This window comes from Alosa sapidissima, chromosome 15 (assembly GCF_018492685.1).
Source record: "Alosa sapidissima isolate fAloSap1 chromosome 15, fAloSap1.pri, whole genome shotgun sequence".
NCBI classification, from domain to species: domain Eukaryota; kingdom Metazoa; phylum Chordata; class Actinopteri; order Clupeiformes; family Clupeidae; genus Alosa; species Alosa sapidissima.
Window position 1 is genome coordinate 2,757,830 of NC_055971.1, and position 25,782 is coordinate 2,783,611.

General features: G+C 40.8%; 1 protein-coding gene across 2 annotated transcripts; it reads right to left on the reverse strand.

Annotated features, from left to right (window-relative positions):
* Positions 1–431: 431 nt before the first annotated feature.
* Positions 432–25,107, reverse strand: si:ch1073-429i10.1 (delta(14)-sterol reductase TM7SF2). Of its 2 annotated transcripts, none has more exons than XM_042063241.1 (12): positions 25,058–25,107; positions 11,025–11,082; positions 10,795–10,906; positions 10,502–10,689; positions 9,208–9,262; positions 7,537–7,731; positions 7,340–7,440; positions 7,117–7,236; positions 6,052–6,220; positions 5,834–5,914; positions 5,610–5,732; positions 432–831 (listed from the first exon to the last, which is right to left on the reverse strand). In XM_042063241.1, exons 2-12 carry the CDS (start codon positions 11,049–11,051, stop codon positions 671–673), a joined length of 1,332 nt encoding a protein of 443 aa, XP_041919175.1. In that variant the 5' UTR covers positions 11,052–11,082; positions 25,058–25,107; the 3' UTR covers positions 432–670. The 2 variants fall into 2 exon arrangements, with proteins under 2 accessions (XP_041919175.1, XP_041919176.1); XM_042063242.1 differs by lacking the exon at positions 25,058–25,107 and adding an exon at positions 22,813–22,843.
* Between the last annotated feature and the right edge of the window lie 675 nt (positions 25,108–25,782).

Here is a 25,782-nt window from a genome sequence, read left to right on the forward strand (position 1 = left end):
GCCTGTACTACGAAGCGGGGTTACTGGCTTATCTGGGTAACTTCGAGAGTAACTTGATCACGTGTGGCGTAACTTCCCGATTAACCCGTACTACAAAAGGTGGATAGGTTTTAACCGAGGTATGCTGCCATGGCAATTTATGCTGGTTGTTAAGGGTTGTTTTAAGGACATGTTTGTGCATGCCCGTAGGCAGCCACTCTGAAGCAGTAAAGGCGATTCAAAACGAGTCAGAAAAGTCGAGACAGGACCAATCATCAAAATTTTGGTGTCCACCACTAGTTCATCCAAAACAAACCAGAAAAGGGACTCAAAGTGCTAAATACCGGAATTATCCTTTAAGGTCCTGCATTATTTTTTGGCTGTCAGTAACAAACGGTGAAGAAGGATCATTTTGACAGATGGCAAGAATTAAAAATGAAAGAACGACACTGTACATTATCACTCATGATAATTTATTGTCAGCTTGTCAGGAATTTGGACCTTGACATTTTAGTTGAGTTTGCCAATAGCAACACATGGAAGAAATGGAGAGCAAAGGGCAGAAAGCTTTAAAGTTTACAGAAAGCTTGACCACTACCAAACTAAAAGTGCTGCAAATTTGAACACACCTGACGTTGGCAAGGGGCCCATCAAATATTCAGGCATGACTATTTTTAACAATAAAATATCTTCAGTATATGTAAGGAAGCAGTTGGTATGGCACACACCGACAGTACTCCTGCCATGCTTCACCATGTTTTTCTTGACATGCCTCCTCAATTTCATTGGCTCTCTCTCTCAGAATGTTTGTGCAGAGGACAGCTGGTATGTAAGGTAAAACACTTGAAAATCCTAAGGGACACATCAAAATGTAAAATAATCAAAACCAATGCACATAATCTTTTCATGAAAAGAGGTGAGGATGAAGCCTGGAGGTGGAGATGGAAGACCAAAAACCTTGGCTGATCACTGAAATGTTGAGTTGTTGATATCTCATCATTTATTTATTTTATGATGGAATGGAGAATACTAGGATGCAGTTCTCTTTCAGTCAAATATACAATATTATAATTGACTGACTGATATTAATATATTATATCAATATGATATTGATATATACTGAAATCTACTTCTGAAAACAGAAAACAATCTGAATTTCTGATCATTTATTCATGGCAGCACACATTATGCAGATAGTATAACCTAGGTAGTGTTACAATTACAATTAGGCTTCAGCTCTACCCCTTTATGTCTCTTGCTGCTTCAGCTGTCAGCAGCACTGGTTGAAGCCTGGACATATTGTAAACAAAGTAGCCTAGTTGGCTAGTTTATCATAATCTACTGGTTGGACTGTTCAGTCTCACCACGTGTGTTTAAGTTTCAAGGTAATACATTTTATCCTTTGGACAGGCCCTTTTGCACGATGGAGTATTAGGGTCACACATAAAGAAAAAAATATTTTTGCCATGACGATTAAACTCGACAAGTCGAATTTAAACTTGAAATTTCGAGAATAATGTTGAAATATCATGTGAACTTTAGTCTCGACTTGTGAAAAAAATATATAGCCTGGACAAATGTCTGGGTATCGCATATGTTTTTAATTGTCTCGTGGTTTAACGGCAGCGCGTCAGTGCACTACGCGTTCAGCCGGAGTTCGCATCCTATCTCTTCTTTTCACCTCTGAGTAAGAGTAGGCCTACGAGACACAACAATAGGTTTTGACCATACATATTAATGTATATAGTTACTCTACATCGAGAGACCATAAGTACAAGACATCAGTCAAAAACAATTGAATTTACGTGTTACACTAGTTCACCTGCAGGTAGCGAGAAGCAAATCTCACATCATAAGAAAATCAAACCTACAACGCTGGGATAACAAGTCACCTGCTTTAGCCACTACATCATTTATCACTGTGCTGATTTTAAGAGTCTGTGAAGATTATAATACTAGCTTATCAAAAAGCAAGGCAATACTCGAATTAACATAAATAGCAAGAATGAGCCAAGTAGGGGAGTCAGTCACTTAATCAAAATAAAGCTACAGGATAGATCAATCATTGAGTCACGAGATAAACATCCACTTCGTTATTTTTGGTTAGGCGGTTGTGATTTTTGGTTAGGCGCTCCGGATACCAACAGGAACTTCCCAGGAACGACACAAGTGCGACTGCCTAGGGGCAGTAGTTCAAACGACCAAACTTTGCGTCCTTGTTTGCGATTGAGAGTTCGAACTACCCTTTCTAGAAACACCAAATCCAAGAACGATGGAGCGAACTACCAAGGTTGCGACGCAAGTTAGCAAAAGAAACGACCCCCTGATTGGTTAGGTCTATCCAGTTGAGTGCAGAGGCATTCCCCACCTGTATCGGTTGAAACACGCCCCATAATTACGTCCCAATGGAGCAGTATCAGACTCATATTCTGACTAGAATTGAGAAAGACTATGTCAGGCTACTTGAATGCAACAGTTTTAAACAAATTTGTGCAGCATGCTAATGATGCTAACTGGATTTATTAGCAATTTAGGGACTGTTTGTTATTTATTTTTGGGAGCGTTAGTCAAAAAAGACGTGACCCTCCCTCGCCAGAAAAGGCTGTCGTTTGCACAATTTCACAAATAACCACCGGAACCGAAACATTGGCTACCTGACAACTTTTTCCGGGTTTATCACATATTTGAACTTTATTTCCCGCTGTCTTAGGAAGAGCTGCAGGGCCGTGCGAACTCGACGGGTGCGAGGCTATTTTCACTTACGTGCATGAAGTCATGCGATAGCCTACTTTACCTGTTGGTGCATTTTAATAGTAGGCTACACCAGCTTGTCTTTAAGAGGGGAAATTGTATAGCCTATAACATTAGCTGAGTCACATAGGCTATTTGACTATAGGCCGTTTAGGCTACATCACGAAACCAAACTAGTGTAACAAAGCACTTTAACAGGGAGAATTAATTGGGCTTGAATTATTGTGCTGAACGTTATGTGTCAATGAGCAGAAACACACTCGACATTCAAACTAGGCTATTGATAAGATGTGCACTATGGAAACTGGTCTGTATAGGCTAACATTGGACAAATAAATGACATTGACTCGCCATATCCTGACTCTTTCCTTACTTTGCCGCAAACTCAGCCATAAAATCATACCAGCTTGCAGGTAACCTAATGTCTTCATAGAAGGGCGAGCCCACCAGGGGCGCAGCTACCCATTTTTTGAGGGGTATGCAACAACAAATTGGCACCCCCCCCAAAAAAAAAACAAAACAACTAAAGTAAAACAAAAGGCCAATATTATTTTTTAAGAAATTCTGCCAATTTGAACTTGAAGTATTGTTAAATGGTGCATTGTCACTTTAAGAGACAGCCAGCTGTTGCTCACAAAGGATAAGGCTGATCCAACTCTAGCCTTATTTGCCACATTATCAGCACAATATTAAGCTATTATACTAGGATTGTTAGGAAATGGAAACATGTAATGAGTTGTTGCTAGCGTGACATTTCTGTTTGCAGTTTGCCATTAAAAGTTCAGTATGAACATGGAAGCCACCTCTATCTTAATGGAATAGGTTATGTTTCAATCGGCATATGCTTAGCAAACGCTAGTTAGTCTGTTAACATGAATATTTGCAAGCCTCCAAGCTCAGACGTCACACTTTAAATCCTACCTGTTGCTTTTCACCATCCACTTATTTAACTACTGTCGCATCCCTTGACATGCCATCTCATTTTCCCTCTTTCTTTTTCTATGTTCAGCCCCTTTTTTGCTGTATCCATCTTTTTCCATAGACGAAAACTCACTACTCGTACCTGCTCACTCAGCGCTCACGGTGCCCCCACTCCCTTTTCTATGTCAAAATTCTATGATGGAATCTTATGAGATAGGGCGCCTTACTCTAGCCTGTTAGTCCTCTAAAATGTTATTTAACATTGAGGAAATGCAGAACAGTAGCTACATATAGAATATACCAAATATATTATTATTATTTTTTACCATCGCTTTGGCGCCCCCACGGTGCTGCGCCCCTATGCACCGCATATAGCGCATACCCACTTTTTGCGCCACTGGAGCCCACTATAGTCTCTCCTGTGACATGGAGGTGCGCAAATAGTTTTTGATAGCCTATTCAACTTCAGAAAGTTTCGTTCACCCGATGCCAGCCACTGACCGCAATTTTTAAAGTTTGGGAAGGTTCGTTCAATCTTTTTAAGTTTTAAGTGCAGTAGCTAGGGCCTATCTGTCCCCTTTTGAATTATATCTCGAGCCTATTATGAGGTAGGCTACAGTGCGTTATGCCCGTGCTCCGAAAGAAAAAACTTCGGGATGATGGTTATGAGGAGCAATGGGACGTTTTGGGACGTTAGGCTTAAACCTTTTCCATATGCGTCAGTGAAGGAGATTGAAGAAACATGCTGTCATAAGTGGGGTAGTCTGAAATCTGCCAAATTATAGGAACCATTGTGGTGGGATACTCTATGGTTAATGTATGTAGAAATAGTTTACTTTAGAATAGGCTACGTTATAATTTTGGCCTAAAGTTGGAAACCATGCAGCAATTTGTTGCAATTTCGAAACCAGATTTCTGGGGAACTGCTTATTTTACAGAGATATTTTCAGAAATATGATAAAATGTCATGTAAATTCAATGATAATTTTCTCGCGAAACCATTTATCACAGCAACTTGGCGCTAAAATCAGATAGAGGACCGCTGGTGGTATGCCGCCGGTGGCGTGCCACTTGTGGTCCGCCGTTGGACCACCATCTCTTTACATTTAACTTGTCATGACTCATGAATATTAAGAAAAGTTAATAAAATAATATATGGAGTATAACTGAACACTTGGTCTCTTGCTATCCGGGTATAGGCTATTTGGGGGAGGTGATGCAAAATGCAGCAGCAAGGGTTCTCACAAAAACTAAAAGAACTAGCAGTACTCCAGTACTGCTGGTTTATAAATCAGCAAATGGAGCAGGACCTAAATACCAATCAGACATGCTTCAGCAGTACACACCTCTAGACCTCTCAAGTCTCGGGAGAAAAACCTGTTCGTAAAACCTGCTGTTAGAACTAACCATGGTGAAGCAGGTTTTAGCTGCTATGCTTTTCAGCTCTGTAGCCCTGTTTTAAATCAAGAACTGTTCTCAGATGCCTTCTACTAACTGCATTGAGTTCTGTATCTGTCTTAATTATTCCATCTTGTGTCTTTTATGTTTCCTTGTTAATTATTCTTTATTTTTACATTATTTTACCTTGTGTGTTTTATGTTTTCTTTTTTTATGATCTTTATTTTTTTTAAACTATTTTTTGACTGTTGCACTTCTATGCTTTTATCTGCTATTACTTTTTGGCTATGTTTATGTAAAGCTAATTGAATGACCTCTGTGTATGAAATTCACTGTACAGTATAAATAAAGTTGACTTGACTTGACATGGGTATCATGAACATGCCCCCAAAGTTTAGCAGTGTAAAGTAACCACATTTAAAAAGTAGAAAGGATAAACATATGTATGTATACATATGAATACTTATTGCAAGGCCAACCAATTATACAATAATACTGGCACCAAAATATAAGTAAAGTGAAAAAGGAGAGTAACCAATATAACCCTCCACAAATCTTACCACAAGGAAGAGTCCACGCCCAAGTCATCAGAATATCACCAAGATAGTTTGGGTGACGAACCCATCCAAACCAGCCAGACACTAACAGATTCTGCCCAGTGGGACTTGAAATAGTTTTCAGACCTACAGTTGATTCAGAATAAAATAATAAAATGATGAAAGATGGCATACTACCAAAATTGGTATATATATATATATATATACACATATAGTATAGTATTTACTTGAAATAGCAGGATCACTGGGGTCTTTCCGGAAACGACCCTTTTGTTCATTGGAAAAATGATAAATGACCAAACCTACACCTATTTAGAAATAGATATAGAAATAAATAGATATAGATAATAGAAATAAAACTATTATGAACATTTCTATTTTGCACATTTTCAGATATAGCTGTATTCCAAGGATAAAGTAGATAAGGTGTTATGTACACAAGTACCATAGAGAAGACAAATGAGAATGCCAGTGGGGAGATTGATCTGTAAAGGCCTATGGAAAAGGAAGAATGCAGGAATGCTTGAACAAAAGGGAAGGTAAATGTATTCTCCGTGGATCATGAGGAAGCCAATACCCTCATTTGTGAATTCCCTGGTGGGCAAAACTGAGGCCTGCGTGAGATGCAACACAAAATATGAAAATATGGTCTTTAATGCATTGTCAACATCCTCGTTTTAAGCAGACATAGAATGCAAAACCTCTTTTACCTTGGCTTTCTTGAATAAGGTGTCGATACTAGCTAAGCGTGAATGGCACTAGGTATCTGATACAATGGGGCATTTTATTCCCCAGCCTTGAGGAGACATATCACTTACAGAATCCCCCATAGACATGTGTGGGGACAGTTTGTAACGACAAGCAGTTGTCTACACATATCCTGCCTCCTTCCTGTTATGTAACCATGGAAATGGCATGATTGGCGTTGCCTTCTGTTTACTTCCCTATCACAATGGTAATAACCCTTATCACGAATGTTGGTGCATACGCAGTGAGCAAGTTAAAAATGATGTCTTTTTAGCCTTATTTTAGCTTGTTAGTCTGAAATAACTGCCTGGAGATGTTACCTGAGTGGCAAGACCTGCCTATGAAGACTTTTTGAAAAGACTTGCCTATGAGGACTTTTTGACAAATCAAATTTGTATACCTTCTACGTGAGAACAATGCAAAATACTGTTCATCCCTTCTATGTCATCTTATAACAAACAATGTGTGAAGGAGGGAAGTATAGATGTTTGACAAAGATCTGATACAACTAAGAGAACTTCTCTATTTTGATATGTGTACCTTTACTCAGCTGAGGCTTGTGCAAAATTCCAGAATTGAATTGAAACTGGCTCTTAAATTCCAATTCAATTCTTAAGTTTCACTTGCATTTCAGTTGAGGTAGCAAACAGGAAGCAGAGTTGCAATTTGAATTGTGCACAACCCTGTAATACTCAGGCAGATTACTTTAAGAGGAAAAAGGTAAACAAGCAATCAAAGCCTTTGTTTATTTCAATTTACCAACCTCGTCTATAAAGAACTCCACTATGTAAAGAAGTTGAAAGATCACCACGAGAAGCATAGGGAGAGAAACTAGTCCGTCTCTTTCAATCTCAGCCAATAGATAACATATCATAACTATTCCCTGCACATGTAACAAGATAAAATGGTTAATTAGATTATGAGGAATGACATAAAATTCAAGGTAATTTCTGTATGTGTCATCGTGCAATAATGCTCCAATTTACCCATCCCATAAATCCAATCCTGACCATGAAAAACTGTTTCATGTCAATGCCAGCAATCCGAGGGCTAATCTCCTTACCAAGAGAAAATTCTCGAAGCAGTCCTGTGAGAAAATAAAAAGAAGACTACAGAAAAAAACGTTTCATGAAAATATAAAAACATTTCTTAAATGGGATGCTGAAAAAGAAAATTCACTGACCAGTTTTCGTGTGAATTTCATTTGATGTTTGCTGTTTACATGAGTGCAGATATACAACTATAGCCATGAGTAAAGAGACCACGTAACAGGCATACATGAGAGAATAGATTCTGTTTGTGATCAGACATGCCTGGAACACACAACCACTCCACATCCCCACCAGGACAGCTGAGCTCACAACAAATGCATGCAAACCTGTTGGAGAAAATTGAAAATACATTCAATCATACAAACCTCAATAGCCAAATATAATAATGTGTGTCTGAAAAACATCAGTTTTAATCTATTAAAGGACAACAGGACAAAGGAAAATAGATCTCTGTTTCTCAAGATTACTGAGTACTGTCGGTATGAAAAAATCGGTGCTACCTAGCTCAAGTTGCTGCAGCTGACAGCTAGAGCAGCCAGGCAGCTACAGTGCTACACTCTGGGGGCATCTTTAAAATCAGGTAGGTAGGTAGATAGCACTGACCCCCCCCCCCCCCCCCCTTTCCCTTTCATACCGACATTACTTGGTAACCTCGAGAAACAGAGATTTATGTGAAAAATCGTCTGAATTCTCCTTTGAGAGTCATTAGGCTTTAGGGGTGTGAATCTCTCATGTAAAAGACGATACGATTCGCATCTAGATACATGGGCACGATTCGATACAAGAAAAGATACATGTTCATAAAAAACGTTTCAGTACGATTCGATGCGATTCGATGCAGTTCAAGAATGGAAAGCATTCTGAAAGATTTTTTATCATTTGCTCAAGGTGCACATTAATTTTATATGATCAGTTATCATGGTTGTCAATTAGGCAAAAAAATGTGTGAATATGATTATGAATATGTAATGAAATAAAAAAAGAATAGTCTACATTTCAGTCAAACACAGCAGCCAAATACAACATATTTTTTATAGACTTTATACATTTTATAGTTAGCCTATATCTGACTGTTTTCATGGAGCTGTAGCCTTGTTGAGGTAAGACAATACCGAAATAAAATAAAACAGTGCTTAAGACACTCTTGGCCTTTTCTCATATAGGCTACAAGAATAAAACAGGCCTACATATCAATGAACTCTCTGGGTTTATTTTGTTTCAACGGTAGACCTAATGCAGAAACCTATAGTCTGAGTGAATATGAACAAAATAATTGGCTAATAATTTGTGCATCGTTTTAGCAAAGGCCAAATTATTATTTAACATTAAGGAAATCCCTTCATCAAACGTAAGGCTATACTCTACAGACTATCGTTGCTGTTTAGTGTTTAATTTCGCGCTGGATTTTGAAAAACAAAAGAGTAAAAACTGTACAACAAACGACCGAGTGCGAGTTGTCACGTGTCTAGGTTGCAGTAGATGTATGGGTAATGAGGTCATTTGACAACTTTGGGCAATGAATGTAGCCAAAAACGAACTGCATTACCCACAATTCCGTGCCACGTATAGTTTCAAAACCGGACGTGGGATGAACGCGCTGCTTGGAACGTAAATGAGAGTCTGAGCGAGCAGAAAAGTTGTGAACCGATTCGTAACAAGTAAATCGATATAACGACCAGTTCATTTGAGTTTTATTCCGATACGGGGCTTCACGTATCGATGTAGCCGTATCTTACATGTTAAAAATGGATACCGATACGTATCGGTTCATCTTTACACCCCTATTAGGCTTAAATACTTACTGTTGCAATTGTATTTCAAGACCTTTCCATTGCTACCCTTTCCACCAAGTTCTACCTACAAAACAAAGACACATTATAGTCCTTGTGATTTGTGATTTTTGCTTATCTTATTTTAAATGAGGACACACATTCACAATTTCAAATATAGAAATAGTGTTGTGCACACTTCACATGGTTGTGATAAATGTAAACATACATGCACAGTGTTTTTCTCCTTTAAAGAACCAAGGTTACAGCAGTACATTCTCTTTATTACAGTGCATGAAAATGCACTGTACTGTTATCACTAGGCTTCTTATTACCGTGCTGGTGAAGTAAATTTGTGTCAACGATTCCCGGGATACTAAAAGACCGGGCTGCATGAAACTTGGTGGGCATGTAGCCCTTACAAGGATGACACAGAACCATTGTTTTTCGTTTTGATCCGTCGCCCACCCGCCGCACCGGGCCCCTCGAAAGAAGGGTAGGCCAGACACCGTTTTGAATAGCTCGAGAACCGTAAGGTCTAGCATGATCAACTTTTTTTTGTATGTTGGGTCTCAAGGGGCCATGTCAACCCATCCTATATCCACTCATTTGAGGTATAGCACCACCTAGTTAAAAATGAAAAAGCAAAAACGAGGCATTGCAATCGCAGATATCTTTGGCTGATATGTTTGAAACTGCACAAAATTTGAAGGATAGGATCATGTTCCAAGGGTAGGATCAATGCATGCCAAGTTTCGTGGAAAAATTATATAGGCTTTAGGCCTATATATTTTTTTTTGGTCAGCTCAGTCAGAGAGGGCAAACGTGCAGTTTAAGCTATATATTTTACCATTGCCATAGCAAATTGACCTTTACGTTTGTGGCATTGTATTGGAACTATGATAAAATTATCATAGAGGTTCAAATAGCATTGGGTTTTGTCGGTTCCTGTGCGTAGCCTACTGGCAGCGCTCTGTGTGTGTGTGTGTGTGTTTATGTGATAGCACTACATCAGGTAATTGCTTGTAGACATAAAAATGTACACTGCATGCCTAAGGTATTGGGTTTTTGGCAACGCTCTCTCTTCACATTTCAGTCGCACCCTGACCGTTTTAAATCTGGCGCCGGGTCTGATTTAATTTAACATAATTAGAGAGCATACAATATTGAGAACCATTGTTCTGTGTATTGGTGTTGCATTAATCCCATATACTGTACATCGTTTGGCCATCCTTTTCAACTCTAAGAATTTCTATGTATCTGTGAGCTCTTCCCGAAAATCTTGCACAGTGTACCTTAAGCAGACTTCAATTATTCAGTGACTTACTGGGCCAAATGGTAAATAGTAGAGAGTTCCCTGCAGTACAGTATATATGAGAACTACAAACAGTATTGTCCAGTCCCACAATGGCATGTTTGTGTCACCCAACAGGGCCCAGGGCTCAGACGGATGGCGACAGCCTTCGTACAACAGTGTTAGTGTTGGTGTCATCAGGGTGCACACTCGAATTATGCCTGTGAAAACATTGGAGAGATAGATGTTGTAGCCCAGTAGACAGACAGACAGTAGGGTTGCCGTGGTATACCAACATCATGGTCTACTGTGGTGGAAGCTCTCACGGAAAGTGCTCCATGTGTCGTCCTGCTGCACCTTCTTACTGCATTTTCCATCACTGCATTTGTTGTGTTGTTCCTCATTTCTGGCGCAGTGTGTTGCAGCACTTCCATTAAGCTGACAGGGGAGATTGAGTAGTTTGTAGATGATGGTTATGTGCAGTTTAACAATTGTGTTCAAATTTTAGTGAGTGTGTGTGTGTGTGAGAGAGGGAAAGAAACAGAGCATGTCTCACCTGCTTTAAATGTGTGTGTTCACTCATCTTGTACTGTTCGGTTCAACCTTGGTTTAACCTTGACAGCAGAATGAGACATTTAGCACTTTTTTTATCTTTTATGTCATACCTCTTTCAATCCTTGCAACGCTGGGCTCCGTTTCCATGTTTGTATGTACAGTCAATTTACCACCCTGCCTTACTTGTGAACAGTGTTGGTCAAGTTATTGGAAATTAGTAATTAGTTACAGTTACTAGTTACTTCTTTCAAAAGTAATTGAATTACTTTACCAATTACTGTATATCAAAAGTAATTAGTTAATAGAAAAAGTAACTTTTGAGATCCCAATTTTACTCCTTTGAAATAGAAATCCAGTCACTAACACAAGCTTTTTTCCTGAAATCAATCAATGTAAATCGAGTGAAATAGTCCAGTTGACAGAAAGGTGAATCCGGAAATGTTGAGTACACCAAAGTTTTATGATAGAAATATATAGTATGGGTCCCCAGCATGCAGAAACTGCCGGATGCTAATTTGCATAATGTTGGGCAATTTGTGTAATTAAGCTAATTAGCATAAATGAGCATAATTACCTATATTGATCATATTATATAGGAGCTGCTTGGCCAAAATGGACAATGTTAGTATGTTTTTAGGGGTTACAGGAGATGCTGAGTCCATATCTGACATTTAAGATTCCAAATCACTATTTAAACATGGTTTGGTAACGTTCTTACTTTCATTAAGCTGATTAAGCTGAGTTTTTGGGGGCGATTTAGACAGATTTTTTTAGACGGAGGATAAAAATGTTCAGTGTTCAGGAATAATTTGGATCCTCAAGTTATTTCTGAATTCCACAATAATTTTGGAAATAGCTATTCACTGGCCCGCTGCTGTGACTCACAATTGAGTAACAAAGGGAAGAACTAGCCTCTACTACTCTTCACTGTCCTCATCCGTTGTCCTGTCGTCATCTTCTCCAGACTCTTCATCCCTGTCCTTCTGCTCTTTTTGCTGTGTAAATATATTGCAACATGTAACAATGAACAGCTGTACTTGGATCAGGTTGATGAGGTGGCACAGTGGTGTCAATCTAACAGCTTGACACTGAATATCAATAAAACCAAGGAAATGGTAGTGGATTACAGAAGGCAGCAGCAGAACTACAGTTACACCCCACTAATGATCAGCGGGCAACCTGTAGAGAGAGTCACAAGTTTTAAATACCTTGGTGTCCACATTACTGAAGACTTAACATGGACTGTTAACACTCAATATGTTCTGAAAAAGTCCAGACAACGACTCTACTTCCTTCGTCAGCTAAGGAAATTCAAAGTTTCTACATCCATCATGAAGGCCTTCTACACTTCAGCGGTTGAGAGTGTTCTAACTGGTAGCATCATCACCTGGTATGGGAACTCCACAGTTAGAGATTGTAGTACTCTGCAGAGAGTAGTGCGCTCAGCTGAACGTACTATAAGAACTGAACTCCCTGCTCTACAAGATATCTATTCCAGAAGAGTACTCCTAAGAGCCCAAAAGATTCTGAAGGACTCTTCTCATCCTAACAATGGATTATTCCTACCGCTGAAATCAAGAAGACGCCTATGTAGTCACAAAGCCAGAACTGAGAGACTCAGGAGAAGTTTTTATCCCCAGGCCATCCGAACTCTGAACTCACACTATACTGACTTTGCACTCATTCACTACTCAGCACTCATGACCCACACACACACACACGCACACACACACCTACAAGACTTTTAGCACTTTTACATCCCTCTCCCTATGCTACAGACCTTTTATTTATTTTCTTATTTCATCACACGTCAAAACACACACACACACACACACACACATATCTGACTTTCTCCAACTTTTGCACATCTCCATAGAACTTTTTATTTATTATTTTTGATTTCTGCTCCATCTACCCATGTCCTTGATTGCCTAGCCTTTCTGCCCCCCCCCCAACCCCCACCCCCAACACACACACTTACATCATCACTGTCATCACTTCACATACATACAACACACTCCTTGCTACAGTAAGCCTCCTCTACATACTTGCTGCACACCCCCCCCCCCCCCCCCCCTACATACACAGCACATTGTCTTCAGGATCTTCTCCAACACACATCCTCTACATACTTACAGCACACTGCCCCCACCTACACACTACACACACACACACACACACAGTCACTGCTCCACTCCCCTCCCGCCCACACACACATCTTCACTGTCATCACTCACATACATCATACATACAGTACTCTGCTTGCAATAGTAAGTCCCTGTATCCTTGTATCCTTGTAACATCACTGCCTTTGCAGAAACAATAATTAGTACAGGCCAGGCCTGCAGCTGCACTTTCCAGATACATGTATACACAGTTTTAACCCAGCTTTGCAGTTACAGCTGATAACATCTAACAAATCAGGAGGAGCAACAGGACTTGAATCGAGGGTGGGCGAGTTTCCAAAGCAGCACCTGTAGATGGGCACGTTTTCCATGGAGGAGCAAGTTGCGTTCTGTAGGAGACAGTGTCTTCAGTGCTGGAGGAGCCGGGAGTGGGAGACCTCACCGCCAGGGATGGATTACTGCACGGGCCTACCAGGCCCAGTCCCAGGGGCCCAAGGGGTCAGGGGGCCCTTAAGCCCAAGCCTTTGCATGAAATCACTGCCTCAATATCAACACATATTATATATAGGCTATGAATCTGATTGAATTTAGTATTGGCCATCCCCAAAATGCACCAGAATACAGGAAATCACATCAAACAAATTAAAACATTTCTGAGGGAGGACCCCCAAACCCCCCTTCCACATATGTGACAATTAGTGGGGGGCCCTTAATACATCTGGGCCCAGGGGCCCGAAAGTTCATAAGGCATAAAAAAAAAAAGTTTTGGTTCCTGTTGGTTGTCAGTTGAGGCCATGGGTCGGTAGGGAATTTTTTTTTTTTTTTTTTTCCCAGTGGCAGTAAGGGATAGGTAGAAAATCAGTCCCTCCAGGATTTCTCAAGGTTTTTTGAGACTGTTACGACCTAAAATGCCTGGATGGAAGTTGCGGTGTTTTTAGCTGTTTCTTGTGGAGAAATTGCGGGAGGAAGTGAAAATTGCAAAAACAGTTGCGATTTTTTTTTTTTTTTTTAATTTAGGGCAATTAAGGTTAGTAAGACCAAAATCACACTGATAATCTTGATGCTTATTAAAAAAGGATAATCAAAGGTAAACAGTAAGGATTACAGAAAATCAAAGTAGGCCTACTTTATTTGTGAAAATGCTTTGACTGAGGTAATTCACAAAGCAGTATAACCTTTCGTAGAACTGTCACCTAAAGAGATGGCATCGTGTCATATGTTTCAATACATTCATATATTTTGTAATTCATATTAAGTTCATATCTTTTTAATAATTCATAGTCTGTGGCCTGCATAATTACTAATAGCCAAGTAAGTATCTAGTAATTTCATATTGATTGAAACTATTTGACTACACTTCTGTTTAATGTCATTACATTGGTGGTGTACGTCTAATTGACTGCCTGCCCCTTTAAGGACGTGAGAGTAGCCTAATTACATTTCTGAGTGAAGGCTTGCATCTCACTGTGTTCGGCTACGAGTGTAAATCACTTTTTGCATAGTGCATTACGATATGTGGATGCAATTGGGAATGTCTTCTATGTCATTAGTTAAAATAAATTAAAAAAAAACAACTCGAATGAAATCATTCTTGGATCATAGAAGAGGTAAATGTCTTGCAATTTTATTCATTTCTATGATTTTGGTAGCACTACTCAAACTAACCCCACAAGCTAGCAAACATGACATAAGCTAAAAGGACATATCCAGGTAAACGTTTGCCAATGGGTTGCATAGCCTACTCAAATGTCAGTAAACCAAGTAGGCCTTAATTAACTTACTTTCATAGCCTAGGTAGGTTAGCAACACCAGGTTGAGAGATGCAAGTAAGCAGATCATTAACGTTAGCCTTCTAGGAACGAACACGTTAGGGCAGTCTTTGGTGTCATGCAGAAGGTGCAGAAGTAAGTGTGCCATCTGGCTCAATATTCTGCGCGAGGGACTGTTGTGGTAGGTGAAATTTCACGGTGAAACTACGATGATTGGTCAAATTATTTTTGCCTAATCCGTCCATGCTCACCGCTAGGTGGAGGCCCAAGCAAGAGGATCCGAAGAGAGCCCTTGTAAGGGGTACTAAAAAGCTTACAGAGGCCTTCAGTAGAAGCCGCGGGAGGAGACCAGCCGTCGCCTGGGCCTGGCTACGGGAGGAGTGCTTGCCTGAAGAGGATCTCCATGCAGTGGCCACGGCGGAGAAGGACTTCATGCGACCGGGAGAGTGGCCTGAGGAAGCGGCCTTGGCCCTGCCCCTGTAGGGCGGCTTTAGGCTGGAGTTGGCGGTGGCCCTGGCTGCGGAGCAGGTGGAGCGGCAAGGAGGTGGTGCCTTGAGGATGGACGGTTGGCGGAGCCTTTGGGTGCGTGTGGGAGGCACCATGCTGTGCAGGTGCCTATTCGAGTTGGCCTGTTCGCCGGCGCTCTTTAGAAAAATAAGGGGGACAAAAAAAAGTTGGTTGTGTGAAATCCGATGGCACGAGCCAGATAGAAGGTCTAGACCTTGGCGCGACCGTGGTGGAGTGGAGCGGCCGGGAGCAGCGGAGGACAGCTCTGTGACAAGGCAGCAGAGGAGGGACGCCAACGTCGGTAGCTGTAGCGCAGCGTGGTCCGGCTGCGATGGAGCTGGAGTCTGCCGCCCGGACTGGTGAGACGACGGAGCGGAGCATTGGAGGTGCGGTGCCAGTTACGGTGCTCAGTGCCGGGGAGTCTGTGGCAGTGGAGGCTAGGCCCCGTCAGGTGTTGGAGGAACGTCGTGGTGGTGCACACTGCGAAAGTGCAACCTGAGGGCGTTCGCTGAAGGGAGCTGGGGACGAGCGGCGATGACCAGGTGACTGCCAGCACGCCCGCATTGGGCCACTGGTGGTTGTGGTTCCCCGGAGTGAGTAGGGCTCTTGCGGTGTGTGCACCCCACCTGCTGTGTGTCAGTGTGCTGGACTGTGCTTGAGATTCCCACGATGTTTCGCACTGGGGATTCTGGGAGAACTTTGGGGTTGTTATTGTGTGTGCTTGTGCCTGTATGGTGTGGCTGCGTCCAACCCTATGTGTGTTAGGTGCGAGTGTTCTTGACTTCCCTAGCGTGTGCTATGTTCTGTGCCTATGTCCCTGCTCCCGACCTTTAATAAAGCTTTTGATTAGACAACGCTGTCTCATCAATCGTTACACTATTAAATCTGCTTAGCATCATTAGAATGCTGCACATATTTGTTAAAGCTCTTGCATTCAAGTTGAATGATCATCTCAATACCAATGTTTCCCAAAAGGGCTTGTCCCAAGGAGAACAGTATTACCTTAAACACACACGAGGAAACTGAACAGTCCAATCAGTAGACTATGATAAGCTAGCCAACTATGCTACTTTGTTTACAATATTTCCAGGCTTCAACCAGACAGCTGAATGTGGTGGAGTTGTAATAGAAATAGTAGGCCTAAGCTATAAAGGCTAATATGCATAAAGTGTGCTATCATAAATATCAGACATTCAGTATTCAGGATATAAGATAATACAGATATATTATATTATAATCCTCTGGTGTTCTAAGGTAGGGTATTGAAATGTCTAGCCCCCCATCGAGGTTCGTATCAAACCGTGGGTCAAAAATCGCGATACGAATCAAATTGATAGGTTGGTGTATCGTTACAGCCCTACTGTATATCGCTACAGCCCTATCCTCCAAAAATCTGTCTAAATTGGACCAAAAAACTCAGCAAAATCAGCTTAAAGGAATTATCCGGAGTAAAATGCACTTTAGATCGATTTACGGATGATTGGGAGTACATACGTTGAGTTGAATTGGGAGTACATACGTTGAGTTGAATTTCCAGAGCACACTTGGCAATCGACTCCTACGGACTTTCCCCTAAAGATGGCAGCAAAGATGGCAACATTTCCGGAAAGGTACTGGCTTGATGAAATTCATTCTGGACTCTCTATCCGACCACATAAAGACCTCGGGATACTTCGGTTTGGCTTTAGGGACCCTCTACTCACTACCACGTAAGTGCAATGTTGTTTGGAACTGTAGAAGAGGTATAAAAATAGCGTTTTGTAGCGGCGAAATAATATGCCCTTCTCACTTCCACGCTAACGAGCTTTGACTAAAAACGGTAACATTGAACTTTCTCAAAACACATCCGAATGACATGATTTGGATGTCAACTCAACGTATGTACTCCCAATCATCCGTAAATCGATCTAAAGTGCATTTTACTCCGGATAATTCCTTTAATGAGAGTAAAAACGTGACCAAACCATGTTTAAATAGTGATTTTGAATCTTGAAAATGTCTGATATGGACTCAGCATCTCCAGTAACCCCTAAAAACATACTAACATTGTTCATTTTGGCCAAGCAGCTCTTATAATATGATCAATATAGGTGATTATGCTAATTTATGCTAATTAGCTCAATTACACAAATTGCCCAACATATGCAAATTAGCATCCGGCAGTTTCTGCATGCTGGGAACCCATACTATATATTTTCATCATAAAACTTTGGTGTACTCAACATTTCCGGGTCCACAATGGGGCTCTATGGGCTGTCAACAGGACTAAAACCCCAGGCAGCTCGTGGATTTTTTCCGTTTTAATTTATCCTTATGGCAGATAAGTCCCACCCGTGAAGCAGTGACCGATTGGGCAGAATTTCACTAGCCTGGGTGTTCCCATGCTGCCTTGCGCGCGATTTGATTCACGCTGCTAAGGCAGCCTGGAAACTACCGCCCTAATTTTTGTCTCAGATAGGGAACCAATCACAGAACAGGGGGGAAAGCAAGACGATGATGAGCTATGCACAGACGCATTTGATAGACATCCGTGGCACCCAATAAACGGATCTGGGCATTTTTTTCAAATACGAGAAAATGAACGTTTGGTTCCCAGACCACGTCTCATTGAGAAGTGGTGGCGCTAGCCAGGCTAGAATTTCACACTTCCTGCCGTTGAATTTGACGCAACACTCTGGCCAATCACTGTCTCAATTAGCTTGCCATCACTTTTCAGTTGCCTTCAATGACCTTACTACTAGAGTTTAGATAAATTGGGTAACTCATTTACATAGTTTGTTTTACATTCATTTTGTAAAGTACATTGGATTTTTTCCTGTGTAGGGGAGAACGTTTTATTTAGGAGTATTGTGTGTAGCTCTGTGTTTTCTAACATCAGCAAGGGGGGAAAGCTTGCTAGCGGTCTCCCCACCACAGGCTCTGGCTAACGTTAGTGACTCGCTAAGTCCTAGCAAGATAGATTCGACGGAAGTTTCAGGCGATGAGCATCGTTGACATAGATATTGTTGACCGCAACTTACAGGATTCTTTACAGTTTTTTGAAATGAGGACCTATGAGTGAATGCATAGGGGAGACCAAGAGACGTCCTGTTAAATTAACACAGTTTGTGGCTGCTACGGTGAGGATAAACTTGTTCCATGTAGACTATGCATTAGAAAGTGCAGCTTCTCAACGTAGCCGTCCTGTAAGTTCACTGATGTGTATGGATGTGTTATAAAGTCTTGGCTTCCCATTTTAAATCCTCAACTTTTTCAAAGACAATTCAGAACAATCTGCTTGAAGCTAAATTTCAACTACCATTTAAAAACGAAATAGACACTGATTGATTCAGAAAAAAATCCAGGATTATTCAGTGTATCTGGTATAATTTCTTAATGTATCCCAGAGGCAAGAATGTGTCTCTAAATAGGCTACTGAATTTGCTTATTTAACATTGCTTTGGGGCATAATTAGTAGCTTAGAATATTGGCCATTTGTGGCCTGTACTTTGAGATGGTGGTAAACAGGTCTTGATTTCTCAACAAATTACTCTGAGTTCTCTGACTGATCGCACAACATAGCTTTTGTTTATGCCATTGCAGACAGTTCAATGTCATCATAGCCCAAGGGCGTCAGTTTGTTTTTAGAAGTGGTGGGGACAATAACCATAAGCTTGATTGTGTTTTGAAAAGTGCGGGGTAGGCTACCCTTATGTAAGCTATTCATCCATTCAACGCTGCATTACAATATGCTCAACAGTAGTGTTGCGCCGGGTAAGATTTTTTACCATCCGCACCCACCCGACCCGTCAGGAGAGTCAATCTGCACCCACTCGACCCTCAATATGCACTGATTAACTACCCGAACCTGACCCGACCCGACAAAAAAAAAACAATGAGACGTCTTTTTGCCGCAACGTGTGTCTGAAAACGAGGTGAAAATTTGCAGGCCTGCTTATCTGTTCACATGATGCGGAATTTTGGGGAGGCAGCATCCTATGGCAGCATCAGCTATTAATGTGACGTGCAACAGGGGCGTGCCTAGGCGTAGGCCTTATTATGCGTGGGCCTTCAGATGTAGCAGGTATGTGATTTCCAAAACCATGGCGGGAGAACCGACTGCACTTTGGTTAGCTTGCATTTGCTTTGCTGTTGCTTAGAATGTTAGATTCTTGCGATAGATGTCTTCAGACAATAAAAAGTAATTTGGAAGGGAAATTGAAGAGAAGAGTTGCCCCCTGCGTTGGCCGTGATTCCCCTTTGAAAATCAGAGGTTCACAGGCTACTGTGGCCTTGGTCAGTGGCGCCGCCAGCCTGTGCGTACAATTCATTCATGAAATCATTCAACAATAAAAATAGCTTGTGTACTGTGTTAATTAAAACATGCTTCACGCACAAATGATAGCCTAGGGCAAAGAGAATTGACATCCCAACATAAGGATAGGCCTACATTAGAAGATGATGGTTAGTGTAAACTTTGTCACATGACGTGATAAGCAGTTCTGGCGCTTAAAAACGCAACGTTCCATTCAGTCATAAATCATTCAAACGTAGGCCTAGTGCTCGTCATGAAAAGAAAACAGCAGCCGTAGGCAGTGATATTATTAGGCATTGCATCCGGTCACTCTGTTTGGAACATCGCAGTTCGGGTTGATAAGATTCAGTTAATGCGAGTATAGGTCGTCTCAAAGTTTGGGACAACCAAACAGCAGAGTAGGCAAAGCAAATCCTACTTGTTAGGTTACCAATAGCTGTCTTTTCTCTAGGCCTAGGCCTATCGGAAATCGCGACATAAGCTCATTGGTTTCTTTTCTTTCTTGTTTGCGTGTTGGGTAGTGAAGTGATGCATTTAACTCAATGTACATCAGAGCCGATATGGCCAGCCCTGATCTGCTGCTCTGTAAGGTATTTCTGTCCCACCAAATTTGCTGAACTACTTGCGAAGTAGCCTATTCATCACAGACATCACACGAACGAGGCTTTTTCTCAGCTTTTAAACGATGTTGGTGGTTAGTTGTTGTGGTAAACGGTTCGCGAGAAAAGTAGCCTAACTTTAATTTAATCATAGCCTATTTTCTGCACCCTTCTCCCTACCCATTCATCTTGGCTTCGCGAACTTTCCCACAACACATGACAAACCATATATCAGAATAAACAGCAGACCGTACCGAACACAAAGGTGTAATTTTAGCAGGTGTAATTTTTCCAGTAGCAGCAACTGGAATCCATGCATTTCCACTGAATTATTTTTGGAATCTGATCCCTTATCATACCTGTTCATTCTTACTCGTTGCTCGACTTATCGTGACTAAATTCAAGATGGCTGCAAACGCTAAACTTCGTGAAGATACTGTCTGTATAAATCGTCTTGTAAGTAAACTACCAGTGCTTTTTCAAAGTTCTCAATGTCTCGTTTTAAATGTCAGCCCTTCCAGAGTAATCCAGTTGCAGCAATGTCTATATGCATGTCTCCAACTTTGGGGTTCACAATGTGTTTAAATTGTTCAATAGGCCTACATGATTTTATAACAGGCCAAATACAAAATAAATGTTATAATCGCCTAGATAGCCTATCTGTAAACATTACAATCAGAGGATATACATATAGGGCAGACCGACGCTCATGAGTTCATGCTTTGTTTTATCGCTGGATTTTGGCATAGCCTACTATGGCAACGATTGCATTCCGAGCTACAGTCAACTCTAGCAGGCATTACATGACTGGAGGGTCGGGTGGGTGCGGATGTTAAAAAACCTTAACCGCTTCGATCCACACATATCTAGGCAGGTGTGCATGCTGTGAGGATGTCATTGTGCGCGCCTATCGCATGGTTTAGGGCCTGTCCACACGGAGACGCTTTTTAGGTTAAACGCAGAGGTTTTGCTTCGTCTTGGCTGAGTGTCCAAACGAATCCTGTAAACCAGGGGTGGGCAAACTTTTTGGCTCAAGGGCCACATTGGGTTTTAAAATTGGCCAGCGGGCCGCACAACAACCCCCCCCCCCCCCCCCCCCCCCACGACACACATAAAAAAAAAAAAAAAAAAAATTTTTATAGACTATAATTTAGTATGAAAAATATTTATTTTAAAATATTACTTGCTTAAAAATAGGCTACTGCTAATTTTATGCTGTTTAACACATGTATAAACTGTGCACTGTTGCTTTAAGACAGTCGCTTTAATTCACGTTTATTTCTCAATGATCTTCTGCCTGCTCCGCTGTGGCTAGTGCTGTACCTACGGCTGGGCCCTCTCACAGTTTTTAAATGGTCAGTAGTGGGAACTACTGTTGCCTTCATGATTTCCTTTTAAAAGTTTCTTATAAGAAGGAAATATCAATTATCAACAATGACAAGCCAGCTGGAACCTGCGGCTCTCTCTCCCTCTCGTGAGTGCAGACGCGTTCCCAATTAAATGGATCGCATAATGTTCACGTTAGATCTGCTGCAAAGGAGATAACTAAGAGTTAACTTAGTTTAACATGATGTTATCTCTATTTAACATGATGTTTTTACATTGACATTGTAAACGTTCTCTAAGGAGAGTGAAAAGCAGTTTGCCGTAAAGCTAACCAACGTCGTCTCTATCGCAGGAAAAAAATAGCGAGCAGCCTGATAACCAAATGAAATGCTCGGCAGGCCGGATGAAAGTGCTTGGCGGGCGGGCAGCAGTTTGCCCACCTCTGCTGTAAACGCACTGCCCGAAACCGCACTTTTCTGAAACCTGGTCCCAGAGTGGAGAAATCTGAAACCGTAGCCCGTTTGAGTTCGTTTAGACAGCGAAACCGCACATCCTGCTTGCGTATCGATGATGTCATCGCCACACCTCAGCTGCCCTGGACTTGCACTTATAGTATTGCCTAACAATACTAGTTTTCATACATGACATTACCTACGATTACACTCCGTTAAGATAAATATCACAACTGATGCTGCAGGGCCGATAGCTTATGACTTGGTGGACTGAACACTGTTTTTCCCGGTGTTTTTTTTATGCATTCTAGCTGTCAGTGACGCGAGAGAACTTAAGTTATTAGGAAAGTGCGGTGTAAGTTTAGGCTACATTAATTTGTGCGTAGTGCCAGTGTCATTCATTTATTTTACATGTCTTACAACATATATACATGCATTCACAGTCGAGTGAAATCAGATATAAGCATACAAAGACGCTTAGAACTCACGTTAAGCCGATGGTAGCACACTGAATGCGAATGCACGATTTGATGCAGGCAAAAGTATTGACTGTTACTAACGAAGGTTTTATAGCAATATTATAAATGTGGCGACAGAATAGCCTAGAACTTGGGTAAGCCTTGCGTTTAGTAGCCTAATTGCGGTGATAGCCAAAACTAATGTGAATCACGGACTATCCTACAACCAAAGAAAGTATAGGTGATTAGTAGGCCTACCTGCGTTAGCCAAATAAAGGACGGGACTGCAGCCTTCACAAACCGTAAAAAAATAAAGTTTATTAGTTTTACAGTTGGCTACAGTTGACAGTTCACCATCAGTCCACACAAACAATTCTGGTTTCCTTGCACTAGCCATTTCGCCGTAGCCTATTCTGTCTGTTTTTAAAGCGCACGTTTTGCAAGTTTTGGTGAATTTCTATAAAGACACAGTGCCACCTATAGGCCTGGGGTATGAAGTAACGTGTTGAGTCGTGTTGAGATGGATCCGTTTGGACGTAAATATTCTTGATACGGTTCCAGGGAAGACGGAGGGAAAAAAGATCGGTTTGGTACGTGTGGACTAGGCATTAGACTCGATGATTTCAGTATGTGGGGATTTTTTCGGTCGCAATTGGTTTGCACATTTTTAGAAGTGGTGGGGACAAAATTCAAATGATAAATAGTGGTGGGGACATATCCCACCCGTCCCCCCCGTAATCTATGCGTATGTCATAGCCTACATTCAAGGTGTGTTAGGCGGAATGTTCGTTTCGGAGGGGGGCCTGCTTCATAACTGCTTCACTAGAAAAAAATACCACCAGCCGCCAGTCTATGTGAGTAAACAAAACCTATGGGAACTTGAACCTCCAATGTTTTGCTCAAGTCCTCTTTCTGTTTTGAGTCCAAACTCTGTTAATCTTTCTTTCTTTTCTTCAGCGAAGAGTGGTTATATGCATAACCTTACAGTTTGTGCACCACTTCAGATGCTACAACTGCTTTTATAGCACAGTCTTACCAAATGAAAAAAATAAATCAGTTAAAGAAGCCCTATGCAAGTCTGGTTATTCCTTCGCTGTTTCTGGGTTTTCGCCTGATATGGGCTCGCATTTTTCACGACATGGCTCCCCCTGCAGCTTCGGTAGCAAGTGACTGCTACGCTAAACCAGAGACTTTCTAATGTGGAGACATAGCACTCAAAAAATACACCATAGAAATGCATGGGGCAGTTCGACCCAAAGACTGTGCCCGATGAGTGCCCATAAAACGTTGGTATATGGCCGCCGAGTGAAGGGACTTGCCTAAAAGGACTTTGGCTACACCCCCACTAGCTAGCGAGCTAGCCATCAAGAAACCAAGCTAAACACATACAGGGCTCACAATAAAACAGGCAAAAGTTGCATATTCGGTTTTAGATAGATAGATAGATAGATAGATAGATAGATAGATAGATACTTTATTGATCCTCAAGGGGGTTTTCCGCGGAGAAGCACTAGGGGGAGACGAAGCACCCACCAAACGACCCAAAAAGTATTGTAGAACCATCAGAACGACTCTCAACCTGCATAATTAAGGTCATTTTTGCTCAAATTGTTGCATAGGGCTTCTTTAATCAGGCACGGGTGCATCTCAAAAAAATATTATATAGTGGAAAAGTCCATTGCCCTGCCCAGACAGAGATTAAAGGCTCACAAAACCATTGTTGGTATTTTGACTTAACTAGCTGATTAGCTCTTCTCAGGTTGACATATCTGTATTATAATTATCTGTATAAATTATCTATTCTAATATTTTGAGATACTAGATTTTTTTATTTCCATGAGCTGTAAACTGTAATCATCAAGATTAGAATAATCAAGATTTAAACAAAAAAGGCTTGAAATATTTCACTTAATGTATAATCAATCTAGATCATTTGAAAGTTTCACTTTTTGAAATAATTACTTGAAAAATAACGTTTCCATGAGTTTTATTTTTTTTAGATGCATTGCAAACTGTGTAATGACTCTTTAGTGAACATCTGATTTATCCTGCACAACAATCTTCATTTATAGGTAAGAGTATTTGTCTTGCCAAATGATAACAATACGGGTGAAAATAAAAAAATACTCTTCTGAAAACTCATATTTATAACCACTATACATTTCGAAATGAATGCAAAATTATAGTGAAGGCAAGTGGAAATTTGATTGGCTGCTATTACATCTTTGTGGACATTTTTGAAGATGAAACCATTTAGTGGTGGGTATAGGCTTACTATTACGATATACAGTAGGGAGTATTGAATAGAATACTGGGGAATTTCAGCTTCCCACTTAGCACCAGAAATTTGTTTGTGTGGCCTAAAAGGCTTGTCTATTGCATATTTTCTGACAAACAAATTATATGAGAAGGATTGGCATGTCATTTTAAATTGAATCTAATGTTACCATTACTGTTTCATATAATACAAAGGAATGTTGTGAAATTGATATCAATCTCTTACCTGTTGCCAACTGGTTTGGGAAGTTACAGAGATACGCTAAGAACTCTTGTGGAACATCTATTTATATGTCGCATTCATGTAAGAGGCTGGTTCATTTTCTAGCATTGCACCAACATGCACTTAAGCAATACTTTCAGCTGATTGCAGTTTCCTAGTAAGCTAGATATGCTGAAATTCAACGGATTTGAAAAAAAGACACACCACCCCCCTCAACGTATCTGAATTTAGCACTTGTGTGACTTCCAGCATAGCTAACAGTGAAATTAAATTTAAATGAAAGATTTCAGATGCAAAACCCTCGAAATCTGTCTGTGCACTTTTCTTTTAAGTGAGCATTTTTTTTATCAGTGGTATTTAGCAGGTTTTGAACCAAAATTATTTGATTAACGTATACTATGTGTCAAGGGCGTAGGTTTGGTCTCAGCTTTGGTGGGGACACATCCACAACTCCTACTATTGCGATTTGATTTGGTTTGTGTGATTTGTGAGATCATTTACATCAGTGGCAATCATAGAATTTGATTGACCTTCCACACACACACACACACACATAGAAAGTGATGGTTGTCATAGGTTTCTTTTTCATATTTTGGAATTCGTATAAAATATAAATGTATATTGATAATTATTTATAGTATTTTATAATCTGCATAATTACTAATAGCTAAACATATTTAGTAATTTGATTACATCATATTGATATTTAAATTATTAAGGCTACACTT

Excerpts from the sequence above, each read along its gene's own strand:
- si:ch1073-429i10.1 (XM_042063241.1), bottom strand. The coding sequence starts at position 11,051 with ATGAGTGAACACACACATTTAAAGCAG. Across the intron at positions 9,263-10,501 it reads ACTATTTACCATTTGGCCCA|GTAGAACTTGGTGGAAAGGG; the intron begins GTAAGTCACTGA and ends TTTGTTTTGTAG. Across the intron at positions 5,915-6,051 it reads TCTCATTTGTCTTCTCTATG|GTGTAGGTTTGGTCATTTAT; the intron begins GTACTTGTGTAC and ends ATTTCTAAATAG.